Genomic DNA, 20,293 nt, shown 5'->3' on the forward strand with positions numbered 1-20,293 from the left:
TGAGTGTGAATGGCTGTTTGTCTATATGTGCCCGAAGTCAGCTGGGATAGGCTCCAGCACACCCCCGCGACCCTAATGAGGATAAGCAGCATAGAAAAAGGATGGCTGGATAGTTAAGCCAGAGTGATTAATTAATTCAGACTGATGAGTTAATTCAATTAATTTATGACTTCAGATTTTAATCTATTCAATTAGCTTCATGTTTATTTGATTTTGGCAGCATAAAAACTCAAGACATGACCAAGCAAGGCTTGTTGAACATGCCCTGCTACCCGGCCCAAACAGAAACAGAACTAGAAAGAGAACTTAATTAGATGGCCACAGGTCCCTGTTGGGGTTCAAAGTGGAACACCATGTTTGTGATTGTGGTTTGCAGTGCTGCCAAATTGTGATGCATCATACTGAGACTGGGGAAGCAGGAGAACACAACCAACTTGTTGCCCATGTGAAACACAACCATCCTTTTCAGTTTTCCCAACTGGGAAAAAAAAAAATGTACTGCTGGAGGTGCAGCAGAGCCTTCGTCCGGACAGCCAGCGCCTACCGAGGCGTATGTTCGGCAAAGTAAATATAAACAAAATAGCGCAAAATGGTGTGCGCTCACAGACGGTGTCGCTTGCTACATTGCAAAGGAAATGCAACCATTCAATACGGTTGAAAGCCAACATTTCGGTATATAATGTATTGTATTTAAAACCTCTTGACAGTCCGATTATAATGTTAAATACACCTGAGAAAGTACTTGCACTAATATGCCAAATAAATAATGAAAAAATGGTCTAAAAATGTCAATAACATCGATCAGACAATCATTTGTAGGACAATTATCTACCAGTTGCCTGTATCATACAGACAACTTCTGTGTCAAGCTAATGTAGCTCACACAGGTAAACTGTACTTGAGTGCCATCTAGTGGTTCAAATGTGAATTGCCCCTCTCATGACAATAATGAAAAAATGGTCTCAAAAACTGTAGTCGATAATATCGATTATCGCTGATAATTTGTAGCAAAATTATTGACCAGCAAAATTTGTTGGCGTGACCAGCCTATTACGTAAGGTCAGCAGAATGTTAGAATTGTAGGGCAGAACCCCAATAATTAACGTTAACATGGTTAACATGGTTAACATGGTTATCTTTGTCAAAGCAGAATTGCAGTGTTGGATCTCATGAGATGAAGCAACATGTGAAACTGTCAAAAGAATGATTCATGAGATGTATTCCATTGTAACCTTCATGTTCAAATAAACTAATTCCAAACCAAACCAAACCAATGTTGTCACATGTGCTTCATTCCTTACCTCCACCAGGTCTGGCAGCCTCGGTCCAAAGGCTCTCCATGCCATCCTCTTTGGGCATCATGTTGGGTTCAATGTCAGGTAAGAGTGCTTCTGGTGGCGTGGCCATGAGTGCTCCTTCATTGTCCCACAATGGTAAAGGCGTGAAGGTCGGAGGGGAGGTGGATGGAGGAATGGTGCTGGAGGAGGCAGGACTGTGTATCCCAAAAGATGTATTTGGATGCTCAGTGGAGGATATCTGCCTTGTCTGTGCATCTTGGTCACCATCCTGCCTGTCCTCCTTGTCTCTTGGCGTCCTTGTCCTTGGAGAAGTTAGCACAGCTTCCAGGTTGCCCTTCTTTAAACTTCCCGTACCTGCAGCTTCTTGCGTCCCCCTCCTCATGTCAGACGTGCTCAGCCTAGATTCCACATGGAGACTGTCCCTGTTTTGCAGCAACACCGCTACCCCCCCATGTCTCCATGCTGGTCCACGTGAGCCTGCGCCCACCTCCAGAACCAGGCCGCTCACATGGCTGCCATCTCTTGACTTGGATGTTTTTGGTGCGCCGCCACGTGCTGCTGGATCCTGCTGGACTGGACTTCCACACACACACAGGCATGCTCCAGCCAGGATGAAGTGATGGAGCGTGTGCAACATCAGCATCTTCTGTCTGCTCTCAGTGCCTGCAGGAAGTGGATACACATGAGAAATGCTAAGAGGCTTAAAGTGACTGTTGGAACTTCTATTATTCTGTGAGACTGCACCTTAAAGGGCCAGTGCAAGTGTATTTTTTCTACATTTTCCCTACTTTAGTGTAGTACCTGCATCATTTTAATGTTTTTGTACAAATTAAGAGGCATTTCCTCTACAAAAATAGCACCTATTCTCTTTTGCAAAAATGCATTAATGTGATATGTCACAAATAATAACTATTTTTTCCATTAATTTTACGTCCTTTGATTGCAATAATCTTCTGATCCGCTGTGTCATGGTTACAAAATCCGAGCTGAGTCACTGTAAGCATCGCCAAGTGGTGCACAAAGATCCATCAAATAAAATAAACAATAACATACAAACCCACTTTCCCCGTAACGGCTAATTTGGGCAGCCACGTACACTTCGCAAACAAGCAAACGATGAGCTATTGAAACACGTTGCCAATTAAAGATATATTGTTGTGCATTCAGCGCCATAGAGCATATAAATGACAGTAAGGTCGCATAGGGCTAAAAATAAACCCAAGTGTCTTTACCTTGCAGAGATCGTCATGATGGATGGCAGACGCCAGAGGATGAGACGGGAATTTGGGTTTTCTCGCACGCGCGCACGCGCGCGTGTGTGTGTGAGAGAGAGGATGGAGAGAGGAGAGGAGGTTCGGTGGTGTTGTTGCAGCTTTGAGTCCTGCCACCAGACGCCTTAAATCCAAGACAGTCGTGCAAAATGGCATTTAAGCCGTTATTTTTGTGTAAGTTTGATGTAAATGCTAATTAATCGTCATAGTTGAATTATTTGTGCACGCATATATTATCGTACATGTGCCTAACAAGACACAAACGGCACAAACGCATGTAGTCGTAATTTAAAAGCCGACAATGAAATGAATATTTTCGCATTTGACCGACAATTTTGACACATTTTTGAACAGGCGCCTTTTCGTGACGTCACCGCGCCTCTCAAGCCCCAAGTCAGCCCAACCGGAAGTTAACAGATTTTCTATTCCACCAACCGACGCTCGTGATTTCGTATAATAGTAATTATGTGATAAGACCGTAAAGGCTGAATTGTGCGCTGTTATTTCGCTGAATACAGTTCAATAACTTAAAGATGCCATTATTTGATGGTCTGGGAAGTGGAGCGGAGAAGACAGCCATCGTCATCGATTTGGGAGCAGCGTACACAAAGTGAGTGCTAATCGTTAGCATTCTGCTAGCTTCCGTCGCAGGCATAAATGTTATGTTTTTTGTCTTTATTTTATTTATTACATAAGTGGTCAATTAAGATACATTTTTCACTTCATAAAGTGTAAGTTTGTTATCGGTTCTAATCAATAAAGATAGATAAAGCAGTGCTAACCTGTCAGGGTTAGCGACTGTGGAGCTAACTAAACAAGATCCAATGCTGTAAGAAGCAACACAACATAGTGACCCACTTATGGACACATTGTCGACATTTGTCCATGTGCGCGCATTATACGGTTAAGTGCGTAATGTCATTGTGCATTTGTTACGTGTCTTTAAAATTAGAGATGCACAATGTCTATTTTTCAAATCGATACCGATAACTTTTTTATATTTACTTTTAAAGTGTAGATTTAAGTGCGGTAAGGAGGACTGGAACAAAGTAGGATTTGTTTATTTATCCTAATCAAATATCATGACATCGCTACTATCAGGAGAACCAGAGTATAGAGCCGAGGGAGCCACCTGCTGTGGCCCAGCAAAGTGCACTGTATTCGGACACATGCTCCGAGCAGCCAGTTTGCCACTACAGAGGTCAGGAGAACCTTGACCTATCTTAAAGTGGATTCCTTTCTGTCTGTCTGTTGTGGCAATTCCTTCCTATAAGCCTAAAAGTTAACATCAGCCATCCCTTTCAATTTAACTACTCCACTTAATGTATGATAGCGTGGTGAAGTAATTATTACAGTTTGTCCAGTGAACAGCATCCTGGATTTAGTCAAGCAAGCTGAACAACTTCGCCGACAGCAAATCACATGGCGCTAGAGTGCAACAAGTACAGATAAAGACGTCTTTGTCCCACAACTTGGCGTCGAAGTGCACTGCATCAGAGCTAGTTCTGTTTGGGTTACCTTATTTAGCTACATGAAAGGCTTGGAATATTACTCCAAACTACAACTGTACGTCCTCTATGTCAGTTAGAGGTTTTCTTTGTAATGCCAGAATTGTTGTGTTGGATCGCTGTTGCTTGTGTTTTCGGCTGCAGATGTGGCTTTGCAGGGGAAACGGGGCCCAGGTTCATAATTCCGAGCGAGATCCGGAAGCTGGGCCAGCAGCAGGCCACCAAAGTGGTCCAGTACAACATCAACACAGAAGAGCTCTATGTCATCCTCAAAGAGTTTATCCACACACTCTACTTCAGGTAAGAAGACTTTATTGGGGGGAAAAGGTGAAATTCAGTCATCCAATACTCATCTTCTTGTTTTCCATCACCAGGCACCTGCTGGTGAACCCTCGCGACAGAAGAGTGGTCGTTATCGAGTCCATCCTCTGCCCGTCCCACTTCAGGGAGACGCTCACCAAGGTTTTCTTCAAACAGTTTGAGGTAACGCCAGCTCCTCTACGTCATACTAAAAGAAAACAAGCACAGAGTTTCTAATATTTTACTGTGTGATTGTTTCCCAGGTGCCCTCTGTGCTGTTTGCACCAAGTCACCTGATGGCCATCATGACTTTAGGCATCAACTCGGCTCTTGTGATGGACTGCGGCCACACGGAGACACTGGTGCTGCCTGTATCCTTTAGTGTCCGCCCCTTAGCAAGAATAATTCCCCATACAAAATAGAATATTAACAGCATCATGCTGTAAGGTAATGGTTAACAAAAAAAGCAAGGAACACATTAGCCTTAAAGGGTCCCTGACATGATTCATTAACTTTGCTTAAATGTGTTAAATATTGTTTGTAATTATGTTCTACATTGTTCCATTTTTGAAAGCAAACAGTACATTTGCAAAAACAACATTTATAGTTGATGGCGCCAGCCATGATGAGCTAGCTGTCGCAGTTCAGTCTCATTTCCGGAAGTGACGGCATCGATACTATCACTCAGGTAAACAAACATGGCGGTGTACGAGACACAGGATGTTTACAGTCATTATAGTGAAGATGTGAGCGATGTGTCAATAGTTTTTGAGGAGAAAAGAAGGGAGAAACATTTGGAGATGAAATAGCCAACTTGCAGAACATGCACTTAAGCCTTAAGACATGGAGATGAAAAACAGAATGGTAAGTGTGAAATACTCTGGAGTTGCTTGTCCTTCAATTATTGTTTCAAATCGGCTTCTTAATGAGCGTAAAGCGGTCTCGATCACCATTTTTTCTTTTATGTTTTTCCGCCGTCCACAGTAAACATATCGCTGTGAAAAGATGTTTGTATAACATGTACACTAAGTCCCCAACTTACGAATGTCCGACTAGCGAACATTCGGAGATACGAACACAAGCTGACTGGTCTATATTTTCATGTGTTTTGCCTTATAAGTCCATATTTATTTATATTTAAGTCCATGTTTCACATGCTTGACCAGTAGAGGGCACTGTGACACTGCTAATGGGACCCACAGGCGATGAGGACCAGGGGGAGGAGACGTGAAGAAAAGCTAAGATGTAGCTGTACATGCAACCCGGCACAGCTTGTGATTAAAGTTTATGAAGAGTTAATAGGCCTGCTTCATTCTACATTCAAGAGAGAGAGAGAGAGAGAGAGAGAGACAGAACACTACCTCTTTTAGAAGAGTCTAACGACGACGACGATGATTTGTCCTTTTTTTCCAATATCTCCTCCATTACCGTTTACCCTACTTAAGAACAATTCGACATAAGAACGGTCGTCTGGAACCAATTGTGTTCGTTAGTTGGGGACTTAGTGTATAATGTTTTGCAGCCTTGTCGCTATCGTAGACTAGTGTGGAATAGTGTGAAGACATTATGTAAAGAAGACATGACTTTGTTCTGTGGCAACTTTGACGCAGTGGTCTTCTGGTCTTGTTTTTTTTCTGTGTACCAACGGAATAATATCCTTTTTCAACACGCATTGATACCGTACTTTCAAGCCAAATGCGTCTTGTAAAGGTGCAAAGAACAGAACTCGAGGTGGGAGTCCATCTGTCTCACGTTCTCTGCACTTGGTTCATCCATTGTTGTCTTAAACCTTCCTCTTTTGGAAAAGAAAACAAACTTCCAGTATCACTCGGATACTGTTAACATCCAGCAGCAATACAACATTTTCTGAACCAAGTCGACCATCTGCCTGGAGACGCGTTTGTTGGCTCTACTTTAGCTGAGAGGTGTCACCTCGATGACGTAACTTCTGGAACGAGGCGGAACAGTGACAGCTAGCTTGTCGTCATGGGTGGCGCCATCAACTATAAATGTCATTTTTGCAAATGTGCCGTTTACTTAAAAAAAATGGAACAATGTAGAACATAATTACAAACAATATATACTGTAACACATTTAAGCAATGATGATGAATCATGTCAGGGACCCTTTACGTTACATTGCATATAAACAGAGAGGTGGAATGTGTATGTTAACCCCTTAACTCCGGAGGCAGGTTTACGAGTGCACTCCCATCCTGCCTGCCTGGGAGGCCTTGCCTTTGGGTGGAAAAGCCATCCACAAGTAAGAGGCTTTTATGTGTGACATTGTGCTCACTTGCCTAATGGAAGAACTCTGCTTTTGTACATTTTCAGTGAAACATGGAAGCCTTCTGACTGAAAAATGTGTTTCCTTTAGAGAACTGAACACCGTTCTTGTGGAGCAGTGCACCGTGGACACAGACACCACCACTGGACAAACTATACCAGCTAGCATTGGTAATCATGCTGTAATGTTTGTTAGACTTTTACATGAAGACTGTGTGTGAATTGCTGGGTTTCAACCACATGACCTAGAGGCAGACGGGGGTCAAGCATAAGCTACGGCCACATGTGCACTCAGTACGTTTGTGCTGTATTTTGGAGAGTGAAGAGAATAACGGTGCATGTTGTTGAAATGATTTGCTCCAGTTGTGTGAGTGTACCTGGCGTGGAGCATGAAGACATAAAATAGTCGAAAACAAGATGGTCGAAAAGCAGTGTCAGACATGACAATAATGCTTGTAACATGTCCGTTTGCCTTCTTACACCCAATCAGTGTGCATGAATACATTCTTGTGTATGTCCTTCATCGTTTCGCTGTACTGTTTGAGCTCCATTACCAATTTTCAGCCAGATTTTACGCACTATTTCTGGGCTGCTATTTAGTTAGCTATTGTCACTTCCAAGCCCTCTGTGGAGCATTGCTGGACATTCTTCCATGTGGCTGCATTTCACATTTTTGAGTTTCAACAAAGTTTTAACTTTGATTTGAGTATGAATTGTGCTTCTTGTTGCTCACTTTAAACTGGAGCGCGTGTACTCTGTTCCACCAGAGCCACAGCTGGTTAGCAAACGCTGAAAACGGTGGCTTCTCCGCGTTTCCTGGACTTTTTTCCCGTTGTGATGGGCTATCTTAGTAATAACGTTTTCCCAAATACATATTTGAACGATTTCCACATGCGATAATGGTGGATCTCTGGTATTTTTGCTCCAATTTTGCATTACTTGTAGTTACGAATACGCTTGTTTGCCCCATCCCCCATCTCTCTGGGGCAGGGCTGACAACAACCGAATGTGACCCAGCAATTATTCATACACTTAGAATCTATTTTAGCTCACCTTTCAAACCAAATAGACGTGCTACTGTGTTGAGCTGTGACTTCTAAAGCTGGTCACATGAAATATTCATAGAGACTCGCTTAACTGGACCCTATTGCTGCAATTCATACTGAGCATTGTGCATCTTTTATTCCCCAGGAACAATCCCAGAGGAGACCGTGGAGGACATTAAGGGTGAGTTGGACTGAGCTTCTACCAAGTGCTGCATTCAGTTCAAGCAATGTTTGCTTCTAGAACACACGTCTCTCTTTTGGCAGTGAGAACGTGCTTCGTCAGCGACCTGCAGCGAGGCGTCAAGATTCAGGAGGCCAAGTTCAATCTGGACGGTACAGCTGAGGTGAGGAAGATGTGCTCACTTAATACATGAAGTACACACAATATTGTGTATGATTATTAGGGGTGCATGTAATTATCAGGCCGATATAAGGGATTTATGACATCATACCAATATATCCGACAACACTAAAAATAGTCCAGATAACCGATAATAGAAAAAAAAAACGCTCCAATGAGGCGAGATTACCTGTACTGTGTTGGTGAGCAAATCAAGCGCTCCTTCTTTCTCCTGCCTGTGACGTTAACGGCCTGTCGAACCTTCCCCGAGGTCACTTGGAGAAAAAAACATTCACTCTCCGAGGAAGACGTTTAGTAAGCTAATTGTACCAAATGTTCTGCAAAAATTGGTTTCAGTCCCTACCTCCAGGTGTGATTTTCTATGCCGCTTCTCATTAGGGTTGCAGGGGTATGCGGGAACCTATCCCACCTGACTTTGGGTGAGAGGCAGGGTACGCCAGCCAATCGCAGGGCACATATAGACAAACATTCACAATCATACCTATAGACAATTGAGAGTTTCCAATGAAGCTAACATGCACGTTTTTGGAATGTGGGAGTAAACCGGAGTACCTGGAGAAACCCAACACGCGCAGACTCCACACAGCGATGCTCAAGCAGAGATTCGAACCCAGGTCTTCCCGATCGCCTGACTGTGTGGACAACATGCTAACCACTCGGCCATTGTGCGGCTGCACAAACTACAGTTAGATTTAAAAACTAGACTTGATATCAAAAAGTTATCGGTTGTCAGTATCATGTGTGTCTTGAGAAGCTGGAAGTTATCGGTATCGGTTTGAAAAAGAAGATATTAATACAACTTCTTCCTGTGTGTTTGTTTGTAGCGTCCAGCCCCGCCTCCTGATGTTGACTATCCTCTGGATGGACAGAAAATCCTGCACATCAAAGGATCCATCAGGTTGGGTCTGATTTTGTAGCGCCCTCTGCTGGTTTCTGCCGAGTAGTATTCATGATGTCTCCATTGCTTCAATACAAACACCAAATGACTAGTGAGCATCCAGTATGTCTTGAAGACATACTAATGGTGAACTAATGAACCCCCTTTTTTTTTGGGGCAGGGACTCCCTAATGGAGATTCTGTTTGAGCAGGACAACGAGGAGAAGAGTGTGGCCTCGCTGATACTCGACGCTCTGGTGAAGGTACGCCGTGACCCGCTCGTCTCTATCTGCCTCCATTTGCATGCTCATAATTAGTTGGCCGTCTCAGCCTCAACAATCCTTTGCAGTAGCACGTTGTTCCTCTAAGGAGGAAGCTGTTTGATCCATAGTGCGGTTTCCATGGCAACACTTTCTCCATTGTGCTTTTCATCACATGTAGGGTAGGCTAATTAATTGGACTGCTGTGAAGGGAATTAAAGCCTCAGTAAAGAGATTCCATCACAGCGCATCATAGTAATCCCGAACTGTGCTCCCTGGTGGCTGTGAGATGTACTGTGTGGTTTTATTCATTAAACATGAAATAAATGCAACGTACCTGTATATTAATCAACATTTTTAATAAAACGAGCAGAAATAATAATACAATGACATCATACCACCTTGCTCTTCCGTTGGGTTTCCTTCTAGTGTCCAATCGACGCGCGCAAAGTGCTGTCTGAGAACTTGGTGGTCATCGGCGGGACAGCCATGTTGCCAGGTTTCCTGCACCGGCTGCTGGCCGAGATACGCCTGCTGGTGGAGAGGCCCAAGTACCGCGACGTCCTGGCCAGCAAGAGCTTCCGCATCCACTTGCCGCCCGCCAAGCCCAACTGCACTGCTTGGCTGGGAGGTTGGGCGCTTCGCTGTTTCATTAGTTTTTTCCCAGACTGACCTCTTTCTTAACCGATTTTTTTGTGTTCTGCTCTCCAGGTGCCATCTTCGGGGCTCTCCAGGACATCCTGGGCAGCAGGTCGGTGTCTCGTGACTACTACAACCAGACAGGACGTATCCCGGACTGGTGCTGTCTGAGCTCGCCTCTGCCCGATTCCCTTTATGAGGCCGGCAAGACCCCGCCCCCGCTCATGAAGAGAGCCTTCTCCACTGAAAAATAGATCAAGTATTCAACACTCTCTCATATTGGCTAGATATCTTTTCGCACCTGTCATATTTCCATATTAATCATGTGTCTGGACCAGTTTGTGAGCCGGTTTCTTGAATGGAAGTGAATTTTGAGGTTCCAACAAATGTCAACAGTGTTAAAATGGTCTCAGCAGGCAAACTTCTACTAAATGTTGGCACTTGAGGCTGCATGGACAAAAGAAAGTTTTGTTAATTTATTATTTGCACAGCTGGTGTTGGTCCAAGCCCTGAAATAAAAGCTCCTGCACGTGCACTCTTGTGTTTTCAGTCATTCCAGCTATACAAACCTCTGACTCAAAGGGATGGAAAATGGCTTGAATGAATGAAGGTGTGTTTTTTTCATGGTTTAGTGCACAAAACGATGCAACACAGACTTGCTCGAAAAGGCAATGGGAAAGAGGCAACCATCCGCCTTTATCTCGACAGCCATTCTTCAGCCCAATTACGCTGCCTTGAAAACACACCTGGATGCTCATAAATAATGTAGGGGGAGCACCCTCCAGCCTCCTTTTCCCACAATAAGCCTTCATAAAAGTCATTTTGCAAGACAGTAGCTATTATAAGCATTTCTATACACACACAAAACATATTTTCTCTATAAACCCATTGAAGTAACATGGAAAATGGTGATCTGAAATGCAGTGTGCTGCGTCATCGCTGAAGCATTAGTCGTGTACGGGTGTAGCTCTGTCATTTGACCACCAGAGGGCGCGTGTTGCCTTCTGTTACCTCAGCTGAACCAGTTTGCTGACATGTGCTGCATCATGTTTGTACTAATAGTTTATTCAACGAGTTTTTAAAAGTGATTTGCATGTGTATTTTGGCTCATATATTTACCTTAGAGGAAGTTAAGCAAGTGATACCACATATTACAGCAATTCTGGTGAAGGCTTATGAGGGTTGAAATGATTTTGCCATTATGAGCTTAAATTTTGACAATATACATGCTTTTTTGCTTTAAAATGTCATAAATCTACATATGTTATTTCAGTACAAAACTACCATGTCTATCCATTTTTATCATGGCTTTTTCTAGTAGTGCCACAGTTAAGGTCAGATAAGTCCTCTGATCAGTGTTCACTTGTAACAAAGTCACGAATCGGTGTGAAACACACCATGTCGAGTGATACCTCATATTAGTCACGGGGATGAGGGCTTTCCAGATTTGCAATTATTTTGTCATTCTGGACGTCATGTTGACATAATGATCAAAATGTGGGTTTTTTGTGCTTGAAAATGTCATACAAACAGGTCCAAGCACCAAATAGTTTTAAAAAAGCAAAATGTAAACATTGGTAGCGCTGTATGGTTGGTACTTGCATGCCATGGACGTGAGCTCTTCTTGTCTTGTAAATGCAGTAGCAATGCATTTAATAGCAATACTGTGGTATCAAATACAGCGCCTTGCACATTGAGCAGAATTGACTTGTTCCTGTGTTGGGACTTTGATGTGTTGTTAATTATTATCTTCCAGTTTTGTTGCTGCAGCATGGATGGAGAACGTGAGGACGTTTTGTACCCAGGCGCAGGTTAGCTGCAGGACAAGCAAGCAAGCAGGCTATTATGTAATGCGCCACAATATTACACCCGAGAGAAAGAGCCCACGTCACTGGATTCCCTGATGATACATGAGATATGCTTGTGTGTGTGGGGTAAGAACACCTCCTGACTGTGAACACGATGTCCTCATCTTGCCACGCATTGGGCAGCGGTCACGTTTTTCAGCTGCTGGCCTCGCTGGCCAATCAGAAGCGCAGAAGGCTACAATGTGGGCGTGCGCCTGCCGCTCCAGTCGTTGACGTCATTTAGCCTTCGCCCAAAACCACGCCTCCTCATTGCCAAATATGGTGGAGCGCCTGGGCGCTGTTTCCTTGCTTTTTGTCTTTGAGCGACATTTTTCCGGAGGAAATGCGACAGCTCCGCCATTTGTTGCTCTTTAAGTCATTTTGACTGCAGTTAAGTGACAGTTTAAGACAGCTGACGCCGGTTGGTGACACCGTGGTTTGCATGTGACGGAGGTCCGGGGGAGGAGCCTTGTGTCCCGTGTACTGTACCGTGGAACGCCGAGTGTTGGCAAGCAGCCACGTCCAGACAGACACTGGAAGGCATCCGCCCCACAAGCAGGCTGCCTTACCGGGGAACCAGCGAGATGTTCTGACTCCTATTGTTCTCCGACTCTTCGGAACGTGACCGAGTGGGAAAGTACGCTGTTTATTTTTTACATTTACGGAGTGTCGTGTTGCATTTTATACCTTTTTAATGACAGTCGATGCTAAAGGCTAACATTAGCTTTGTGTGCGTCGTCAAGTTAGCGCCTCGCTAGCCAAGTCCTAACCGAAAGTGTTCATTTGTCCACATTTTGGATTTATTCCAACCATATTCTTACCGTTAAAACACCCGTTTTAATCCAATACGCGTCTATAGCGTGTTCATATTCGAGTCTGAACACATGTAAATAGTCTGCTAGCTAAAACTACTGCCAGTTTTAACAGCTACTCTGAGGACTTGCTGTTTTCATTCATTTCACTTTATAAATAATACAGAGCAGAAAGTGATTAAGATGTAAACATCCACGCACCTGGTGGAGAGAATGATTTAAAAACCACAATTTAAGCAAAGAACAATCTGCAGCACATTAAAGTTCCACATTTTTTTCTGTAATATGACATCCGGAGAAAATGTTATTTAAAATGTCACTTTTATATCAATATGCGGAGTAAATCTGGAATGGACTTTGAAGAAATGGTGCCATCACATACAAGGTATATGACAAAAGAAGACTGTTTAGAATCATATTCTCTGGAATCATTTATTTGTTCATTCGTTTCTTTCCATATTAAAAACAGGAAGTGAACAAAGTAACAATAATTGCTGGGATGAAATAAGCTATGTCATTTTAAAATACAAAAAATAAAATATGTAAATTAAATAAGCTGTGCTTTGTCCTGCTCCTTTTGGGACATGTAGAATCACGTGATGTTCCTTAACGCAAACTTATCAAGCGCCTCCTTTTGGGCACAGTCCATGTGAGTGAGTGCCCATCTACTGGATGTTTGTCTATCCCTTTCCAGATGTACCCTCTCTGATAATGCTGATGATCCGAGAGTGCCAAGCGCCGCATCCACAGCCGCAGCAGCAAGAGGAGACGATGAGCACCAAGAGGAAGGCCGACAGTGACTCCAAGGCCGCCAGCCGGCCACGCATCATGAAGTCTCACGGGAACTCGCGAGCCGACTCTGAGAGGGACTCAGGATTCTCAGGTTTAATATCAATTTACTACGTGTTTTTGAATGGACACCCAGTTAGTCACGTCTAATTCTTCTTCTTCTCCTCCTCTGAAGATGCAAGCTCGGAGCACATGAGCACCATGGACACCACTGATTCCGAGGACTCGCCACGCCCTTTTGTGCAGCCGGGCCCCCCGACGTCCGCTTCTGGGCCGCTGGCTATGGTGAGGGGGTCCTACTCCAGCATTTCCCCCATGATCATCATGAACAACGTGCTCTTAAAGCAGGTAAAAACGTCTTCATGCTGTCATTTTCAGCCTGGCCACACTAGGAATTGAACCCGCGCTCTTGTCTTGACACTTTTAAGTGTCTCCTTCACGGTCTCAACTCAGCTGTCTGGAATGTGTCACCCAAAAAAAGGCTGACCGGTCACATAGTTTAAACAGTCCCTGTTGACCTGTAGCAAACAGCACTTAGTCGTGACTAAGTTTTTAAAGTTACGAGTCAATGAAGATTTTCCCTCAGGTTTGACTCCCAGGACTTTAAACCTATTGATGTTTTACAATATTTAAAGAAATAAGTCTTTTCCCAAGAATGGGACCTTTTTCTTGTTAATTTTCGCAGCGTATCGTACACTGTCCAGGGGTATCTTCTTGTTTTTATTCTTCTTTTCCTTCTATTATGTGACTTTGAGCACAATACCTGAGGAAGGGATTTTTCCTACATTTATGGAGGCATATTTCAAAAATAAAAATCAAATTCTTTTTACAGGTTTTAGAACCATATGCACACTCAAATATATATATTTGCGACCCTTTGCAAGAAAAATACATTTAAATATAAAATATATATTGGCATCATATAAAATATATATTGGCATCATAGTGCCCACATTGATTTTTTTTGTGCACAGAGCAGAGGTCACTGTTGTATTTGGAGCATGTCCCATTTTTTTGTACGTGATTGTTTGTCACAGGCATGAATAAGCACAATGTGAGGTACTTAAAGGGCTCTGCTCTGTTAGCAAGTGATGGTTCAGGATATTAAGTTCAATTGGGTGGTTAATGAACACCTGAACCGTGAAAATAAAAAAACAGTAAAATGTAAATGGGTGTGTTGCTTTTTATGGTGCAATCATATTGACTGTGTTCTCTTGGCAGCCTGGAGACAACCCCCCAGCTATGAAGCCCTGGGGCTTCAGGCCCGCCGTGGAGGTGGTTCAGCCGGTGGTCCAGCAGCCCCAGGTGGTCTTCCTCCAGCCCGTTGTCTCCCGTCAAGCTTCCCCGGCCACCAAGGAGGCCTCCCGACACAGGCGTCCCAAGAAGTATCTTCCCATCCTCAAGTCCTACCCCAAAATCGCGCCGTATCCCGGAGACAGCTCCAGCTCTGGGAGGGGAACCGCATCCTCCGTGTCATCATCTTCGGGGTCGGAGAGGGGCAGTGCCTCAGCTTCCGGTCACCGTGACCACTGCCAGCGAGAGAAGCAGCAGAAAAGCCAAAGCGGTCGCTCTGGTAACTCAGGTCATCTTTCCGGGACCCCAAACTCAACTCTGCCACTGAGTCGACTCCCTCAAACTTCAAACCGCAGCGAGACGCCTTCGCCAGCTGTCAGCCGGTCGGATTTCACGCCCTCGCCCTCTCTCTCCAATAACCTGGCGACCCTTGACCCCAGAGAGGACACCTCCCCAGCGGAGCAGAAGCATGAGGACAGTGGCGGTGACGACGACACCAGGAGGAAGCGCTTCTGCAACACCTACAACATCCTCAGCAAGTCAGGCCTTCTGGACATCACGCTGCGCACCAAGGAGCTGCTCCGGCAGAACCGCCGCACCCAGACGGACCTGGACCGACTCCGAGAGCACACGGACCTCTTCCTGCAGGCCGTGCGCAGCGGCGACGCCGGCATTTGCGTCAAGCTGCACTCCAGCCTCCAGGAGGAGGAGGAGGGGGGCGACAAGGAGAGGGAGCGGGCGGCCGTGACCGGCTCAAAGGCCGATTAGACTCGGACCGCACGGTAAATCCTCCTGACTGACACGGCGAGAGGAAGGCCAAGCTCGTTTGCAAGGATGAGTAGAAGGAGGGAGTGGGGGGTGGTGAGCACAGACAGATGGACCGAGAGTAATGTGGCCCACATTCCACACCCACTACTTCACACAGTTGGCACTGGCCTACATTTGGCTGCCACCTGCCCTCGGGGTGGGGGGGGCGACCTCTACTTTTTTTTATTACTGCGTTGTTATTCTTCACAATAATAATAATGATCATACTTCTCTCTACCCCTGTCACACAACAAAACACTTTTCATGTTACACACCAAAATACACTTTGATTTCAACCTACATAGCCTACATTCTGGCCAGGGGCCTCAAACCTGGCGACCGCATTCATAAATACTCTATTTCCTCAAACAGTGGCTGCATAGTGTACCAGGAATTTTCATCATATATCTATGAATAATACATCTATTTTAGGCGCGCACGATGTTTATCGTGCCAATTTGAGGGAATTATGACATCATTTGATAAATCCAATAGCTCCAAAAAATTGTTTTTAAACGGTCCATTGAGGCGAGATTACCTGTAACATGCAGGCGAGCAAATGAAGCGCTCCTTTTTTCTCCTGCCGGTGACATTAATTGCCTGTTGTAACTTCACCTGGGCTCACTTGTAAGGACACATGAGGCGGGGGAGAGAACCCCCATGTAGCACACAAAAAAACCTTATCAGCCAAGACATTTAGCGTGCTAGTTGTACCAAATTCTCCTCAAAAATCCTTATCAGCCACCTGAAAGGCCAGCGCTGCAGCCTCTGAAAAGTGCAAAAGGTTTGCCAGAGACCTCCGTGGCGTGACGCCGGCTTCTCGGAGTGTGTGCCTGAATACAGTGGACCTTGCTCTGCTCTAGACTCTGGTTCTCCTGATAGTAGTGATGTGCTAGTAATGTCACCATATTTCATTAGGACAAATCAACAGGTGCAGTTGGTCAAATCCTCATTTGTTCCAGTCCTTCTTACCTCCAGGTGTGCACAAACTACACTTACATGTAAATTTCACAAAGTAGATGTGAAATGTCTGTTATCGGTCTTGAGAAGCAGAAAGTTATTGGTATCGGTTTGAAACAAAAGATATCGTGCATCTTTAATCTATTTGAATAAATATATATGTATATTTTTTATACAAATATGGATAATCATAGTAATATGTGTCAGAATAGAAGTACTATAATAAGTATACTTGGTATACTTTTTTTGCTTTGGTTCATCTTTTATTATCTTGAAAGGAGCTATCCAAGTCCAAAACATAATTAGTAGTATTTCTTACAACATATTTGCCTTTTTGTTGCGTCTTTGTTGAAAGTTTTTGCAGCTTCTGTTCCACTCTTTGCTTCGGTTTCTCGTTAAACTCCCTCCGCTAAAAAATGTCAGCTTTACAGATGCCACGCCTAGCACGTCACACGGTGGTATCAAAAGTGATAGTAAAGTAGATAACTAGTATGGGGTGAAAGCATTAAGATGCATTAAATTGCTGAATAAAAACCCAGCAATGAGCTGAGATACGGCGGAGGCCACACTTTGAGGAAATGCAGTACTTGTGTTTGGCCTTTGGGGGCTCCACACGCCAAAAGCCACGTATTTTGACACGCGATTGGAACTCGAAAACTTGTGAGGCCGCAGTGCATCCCACTTATCCGGTGCGCTGCCCTCATTTCACACAAGAAGCTCAGTTTCACTGGAAAGGTCAGGTCGTGACCGGGGCGTCGTCGGCATGCGAGTGTCACGGCCACCAAGGGTTCAAACGAGGTCTTTACAGCACGCAGAAAATTCCAGAGGAGTTGAAGCGGAGTTGGCCTAGGTGTCTGCTTCACACTGATCATGTGACATAACCGCACCTGGAACTTTTTTTCTGAGTGGTTGTGTTGGGGTTTTTTTAGCACACAAGTGTCTTTTTGTTGTTTTTTTTTTTTATTCATCATTTCCTGCACAGGCTAGCAGTCGTTAGCTTCCCCCAAGCGTGGCTGGCAGCTGCCACAAACCAACTTCCTGTTAGCGCAGCAGCTCTTTTATCATGGTTTGCTTTTAATAGCAAGAGCTTGTTTTTAATGAACAGCCTTCAAGGAAAAGTGCACTTTGTGGGAATTTTGCCCATCATTTACAATCCTTATGTGAGACATGAACACAACGTCTTCTAAAGTTATCCATCCATCCATCCATCTTCCTCCGCTTATCCGGGTCACGAGGGCAGCAGTCTCAGTGTGGAAGCCCAGACTTCCTGGTGCCCGGCCATCTCCTCCAGCTCCACCTGGAAGACCCCAGGTGCTCCCAGGCCAGCTGTGAGACATAATTCTGTCCATGAAAATTATGAACAGAATCGGTGACAAAGGGCAGCCTTGGCGGAGGCCAACATTCACCGGAAACAGGCTTGACCTACTGCTGGCAATGCCAACCAGGCTCCTTCTCCGGTTGTACAAGGACCGAATGGCACGTAGTAGCACGCCACCAATCACGTACTCCCGGTGCACCCCCCACAGGACACCACGAGGGACACGGTCAAATTCCTTTTCCAGGTCCACAAAGCACATGTAGACCGGTTGGGCAAACTCCCAAGTACCCTCCAGTACCCTTGCAAGGGTGTAGAGCTGGTCCAGTGTGGACGAAAACCACATTGCACCTCCTGTAGCCGAGGTTGTACCCTTCTCTCCAGCACCCTGGAATAGACTTTCCCAGGGAGGCTGAGGAGTGTGATCACCCTATAGTTGCAACGCACCCTCCGGTCACCCTTCTTGAGAAGGGGGACCACCACCCTGGTCTGCTAATCCAGAGGTACTGTTCCTGACTTCAACGCAATGTTGAAAAGACATGTCACCCAAGACAGTCCCTCTACATCCAGAGCCTTGAGGAATTCAGGGCGAAACTCGTCCACCCACGGTGCTTTGCCACTGGGGAGCATTTTGACTACCCCAGATACCTCAGCCACGGTGATGGAACTGTCCTCGTTTGTGTCCTCAGACTCGGCTTCCTCTATGGAAGGTATGTCAGTGGGATTGAGAAGGGCCTCAAAGTATTCCTTCCACCGTCAGCAGGCCCTGCTTCCCCTTTATGAGGCGCTGGATGGTTTTATATCTAAAGATATAAAAGCAGGTAAAAAATGCACGTAATGGGATGCACCTTTTCCGCCTTGAAAAGTTGCTATTAAAACACCTCCAAAAAGCTCCAAGGTTTTGTGGTTTTCTATCCATGCGGTGAGCATGTAGTAACAGGTACATTCATGATAACATGTCATACTTTTAGTATTGTGGGAACTTCCTTCCTGGGTGCATTGATTTCACATAGCAACATAGAAAGGAACGCTATACATAGCGTTAAAACCAAAAACACAGCAGCAGTTACGGCAGCTTTAATATGTAGCATTACCTTTGGCAAGTGGCCTGAGGCATTGTAGTAGCTAGCTGGTGTGGTGAGGTGTCACTACACCAGTAACGCAGTTCTTTGGCGTAACAATGCCAATAATAATAACAATGTGGTTTTATCATGCTGCTCACATTATGGAAATGGAGCCTTGTTGGCGCTTTTTGGAGTTTTTTTCTGAAGGCTTTGTAGGTGCGTCCCATTGCGCGCCTTAATTAGCTGCCTCTTTTTAGCTGTTTTTATATCTTTAAAAGGCACAGAAAAGAGGATGTGTTCATGTCTCACGTAAGAATTCTGGATGATGGGCAAAATAGGAAAAAAAAGTGCACTTTTCAAGCGTTGAAGCCCTTAAGCAGCATCCCAAAGGCAGCTATATAGTTGACATCATTCAAACGAACGTGGTGGATTTGGATTTTAATATCTTCTAGTAAAGAAAAAGGATTCTGGTAAATATATAATGCTCATATTTGGACACAAACAGATTTTAAAAAATGGTTGAATCCTATCAATTATTGTGTGCTGTTGTCTTTTCCTTTTTATACATCTTCCTTTTCATTTTCAACGTGACAGCCAGGCTGGTGGAATCAAGTCTTAAATGATGGTAACCAGTTCTGTTCCTCCTCGACAAAACTAGGCCATCTGTTTGTCACGGCTTCACTCATTTCCAGCTGGGAAAAAAAAGACATTTTTTAACCTCCGTGCTTCTGTTTGACTGATTTACGCCCTTATCTGCTACTTACCACTTTCAACAGAACACGCTCGCACAATCAGCAGCTTTCCAACTGATTCAGGGGCCGTTGTTTGTCTAATCAACCCCCGGGCTCAGATAGTGTTGCCCTTTTTTGTCCTCTATCGCTTATTTGCATAGCAGCCTTTGTGCAATCTTTTTTCTCTTTTTTCGGAGGCTGTTGGGAGTCAACTCGACACCTTACATGTGTGACCCGAGAAAATGAGCGGTCAAGTACAGCAAGTCATTGTACGAGTCACGCGTCCTCCCTCAGGCTTTTAAGGGAGGGCCTTCGTGAGACGGCTGAGGCCAGACCGCTTGGCACGTCTTTGATTCGGATGAAACAAAAGTGCATTTGTGCCCTTTTTGCAGCAGCTTTCTTCTTCAGAAACTGTTTACGGTCCCTCACATTTAATAAAATAAAATAAAAAAACGCTTTACTGCCACTGGCGATCAGTTGTAAGAAACGGTTGCACAGTGTGCAGGCGAGGTCAAATTGACGTGTATTAAAACTGAAGAAGCGCAGCAGTGTTTTTTGGTGTGTACAGCAGAGACAGGGTGCTTGTGTTTCAATCTGACACACACAATCATTGACTCATTTTGCAGACTGAATGTATGCTAGCATTCTATTTTATAACTATTCCAACTTCTGGGATCAATACAAGTAGAATCACTTTATTTTCTTTTGTGTGCGTGTGTGTGAGGTGATTTGGAGCGGTTTTGTATTTTTCATTTCATTGCTTATGTATTAAATATTAAATAAAAAAATACACTATTTGTCATGTCATTCTTTGGCCGCTAGATGTCAGT

At 44.5% G+C, this 20,293-nt stretch overlaps 3 protein-coding genes across 8 annotated transcripts in view; 2 read left to right on the forward strand and 1 right to left on the reverse strand.

The window, feature by feature from the left end:
• The window catches only part of LOC129172104 (armadillo-like helical domain-containing protein 4), a 49,530-nt gene extending 46,660 nt beyond the window's left edge, over nucleotides 1-2,870 (reverse strand). Inside the window, exons 1-2 of one of the 4 annotated variants that reach the window (XM_054761510.1) lie at nucleotides 2,531-2,870; nucleotides 1,302-1,961 (exon numbers count right to left, since the gene is read on the reverse strand). In XM_054761510.1, coding sequence (XP_054617485.1) covers nucleotides 1,302-1,941 — 640 coding nt within the window. In that variant the 5' untranslated portion in view covers nucleotides 1,942-1,961; nucleotides 2,531-2,870. The remainder of the gene's footprint in view (nucleotides 1-1,301; nucleotides 1,962-2,530) is intronic. The other 3 variants (XM_054761511.1, XM_054761509.1, XM_054761512.1) reach the window with 3 other exon arrangements.
• A 68-nt stretch (nucleotides 2,871-2,938) lies between these two features.
• On the forward strand, nucleotides 2,939-10,390 carry actr10 (actin related protein 10). Its single transcript, XM_054761513.1, has 12 exons — nucleotides 2,939-3,179; nucleotides 4,222-4,377; nucleotides 4,452-4,560; nucleotides 4,641-4,748; nucleotides 6,572-6,639; nucleotides 6,754-6,833; nucleotides 7,854-7,889; nucleotides 7,973-8,052; nucleotides 8,894-8,967; nucleotides 9,128-9,209; nucleotides 9,636-9,837; nucleotides 9,918-10,390. The coding sequence occupies exons 1-12, from the start codon at nucleotides 3,103-3,105 to the stop codon at nucleotides 10,097-10,099; spliced, it is 1,254 nt and encodes a 417-aa protein (XP_054617488.1). The 5' UTR covers nucleotides 2,939-3,102; the 3' UTR covers nucleotides 10,100-10,390.
• Nucleotides 10,391-11,814: 1,424 nt separating this feature from the next.
• On the forward strand, nucleotides 11,815-20,236 carry cipcb (CLOCK-interacting pacemaker b). 3 transcript variants are annotated; one of them, XM_054762475.1, is made up of 4 exons: nucleotides 11,815-12,889; nucleotides 13,199-13,387; nucleotides 13,469-13,641; nucleotides 14,515-20,236. In XM_054762475.1, the coding sequence occupies exons 2-4, from the start codon at nucleotides 13,216-13,218 to the stop codon at nucleotides 15,352-15,354; spliced, it is 1,185 nt and encodes a 394-aa protein (XP_054618450.1). In that variant the 5' UTR covers nucleotides 11,815-12,889; nucleotides 13,199-13,215; the 3' UTR covers nucleotides 15,355-20,236. The 3 variants fall into 3 exon arrangements, with proteins under 3 accessions (XP_054618450.1, XP_054618448.1, XP_054618449.1); XM_054762474.1 differs by having other exon boundaries at nucleotides 11,821-12,329; XM_054762473.1 differs by having other exon boundaries at nucleotides 11,816-13,387.
• The last annotated feature ends 57 nt before the right edge of the window (nucleotides 20,237-20,293 follow it).

The sequence above is a fragment of the Dunckerocampus dactyliophorus genome, chromosome 19, assembly GCF_027744805.1.
Source record: "Dunckerocampus dactyliophorus isolate RoL2022-P2 chromosome 19, RoL_Ddac_1.1, whole genome shotgun sequence".
NCBI lineage: Eukaryota > Metazoa > Chordata > Actinopteri > Syngnathiformes > Syngnathidae > Dunckerocampus > Dunckerocampus dactyliophorus.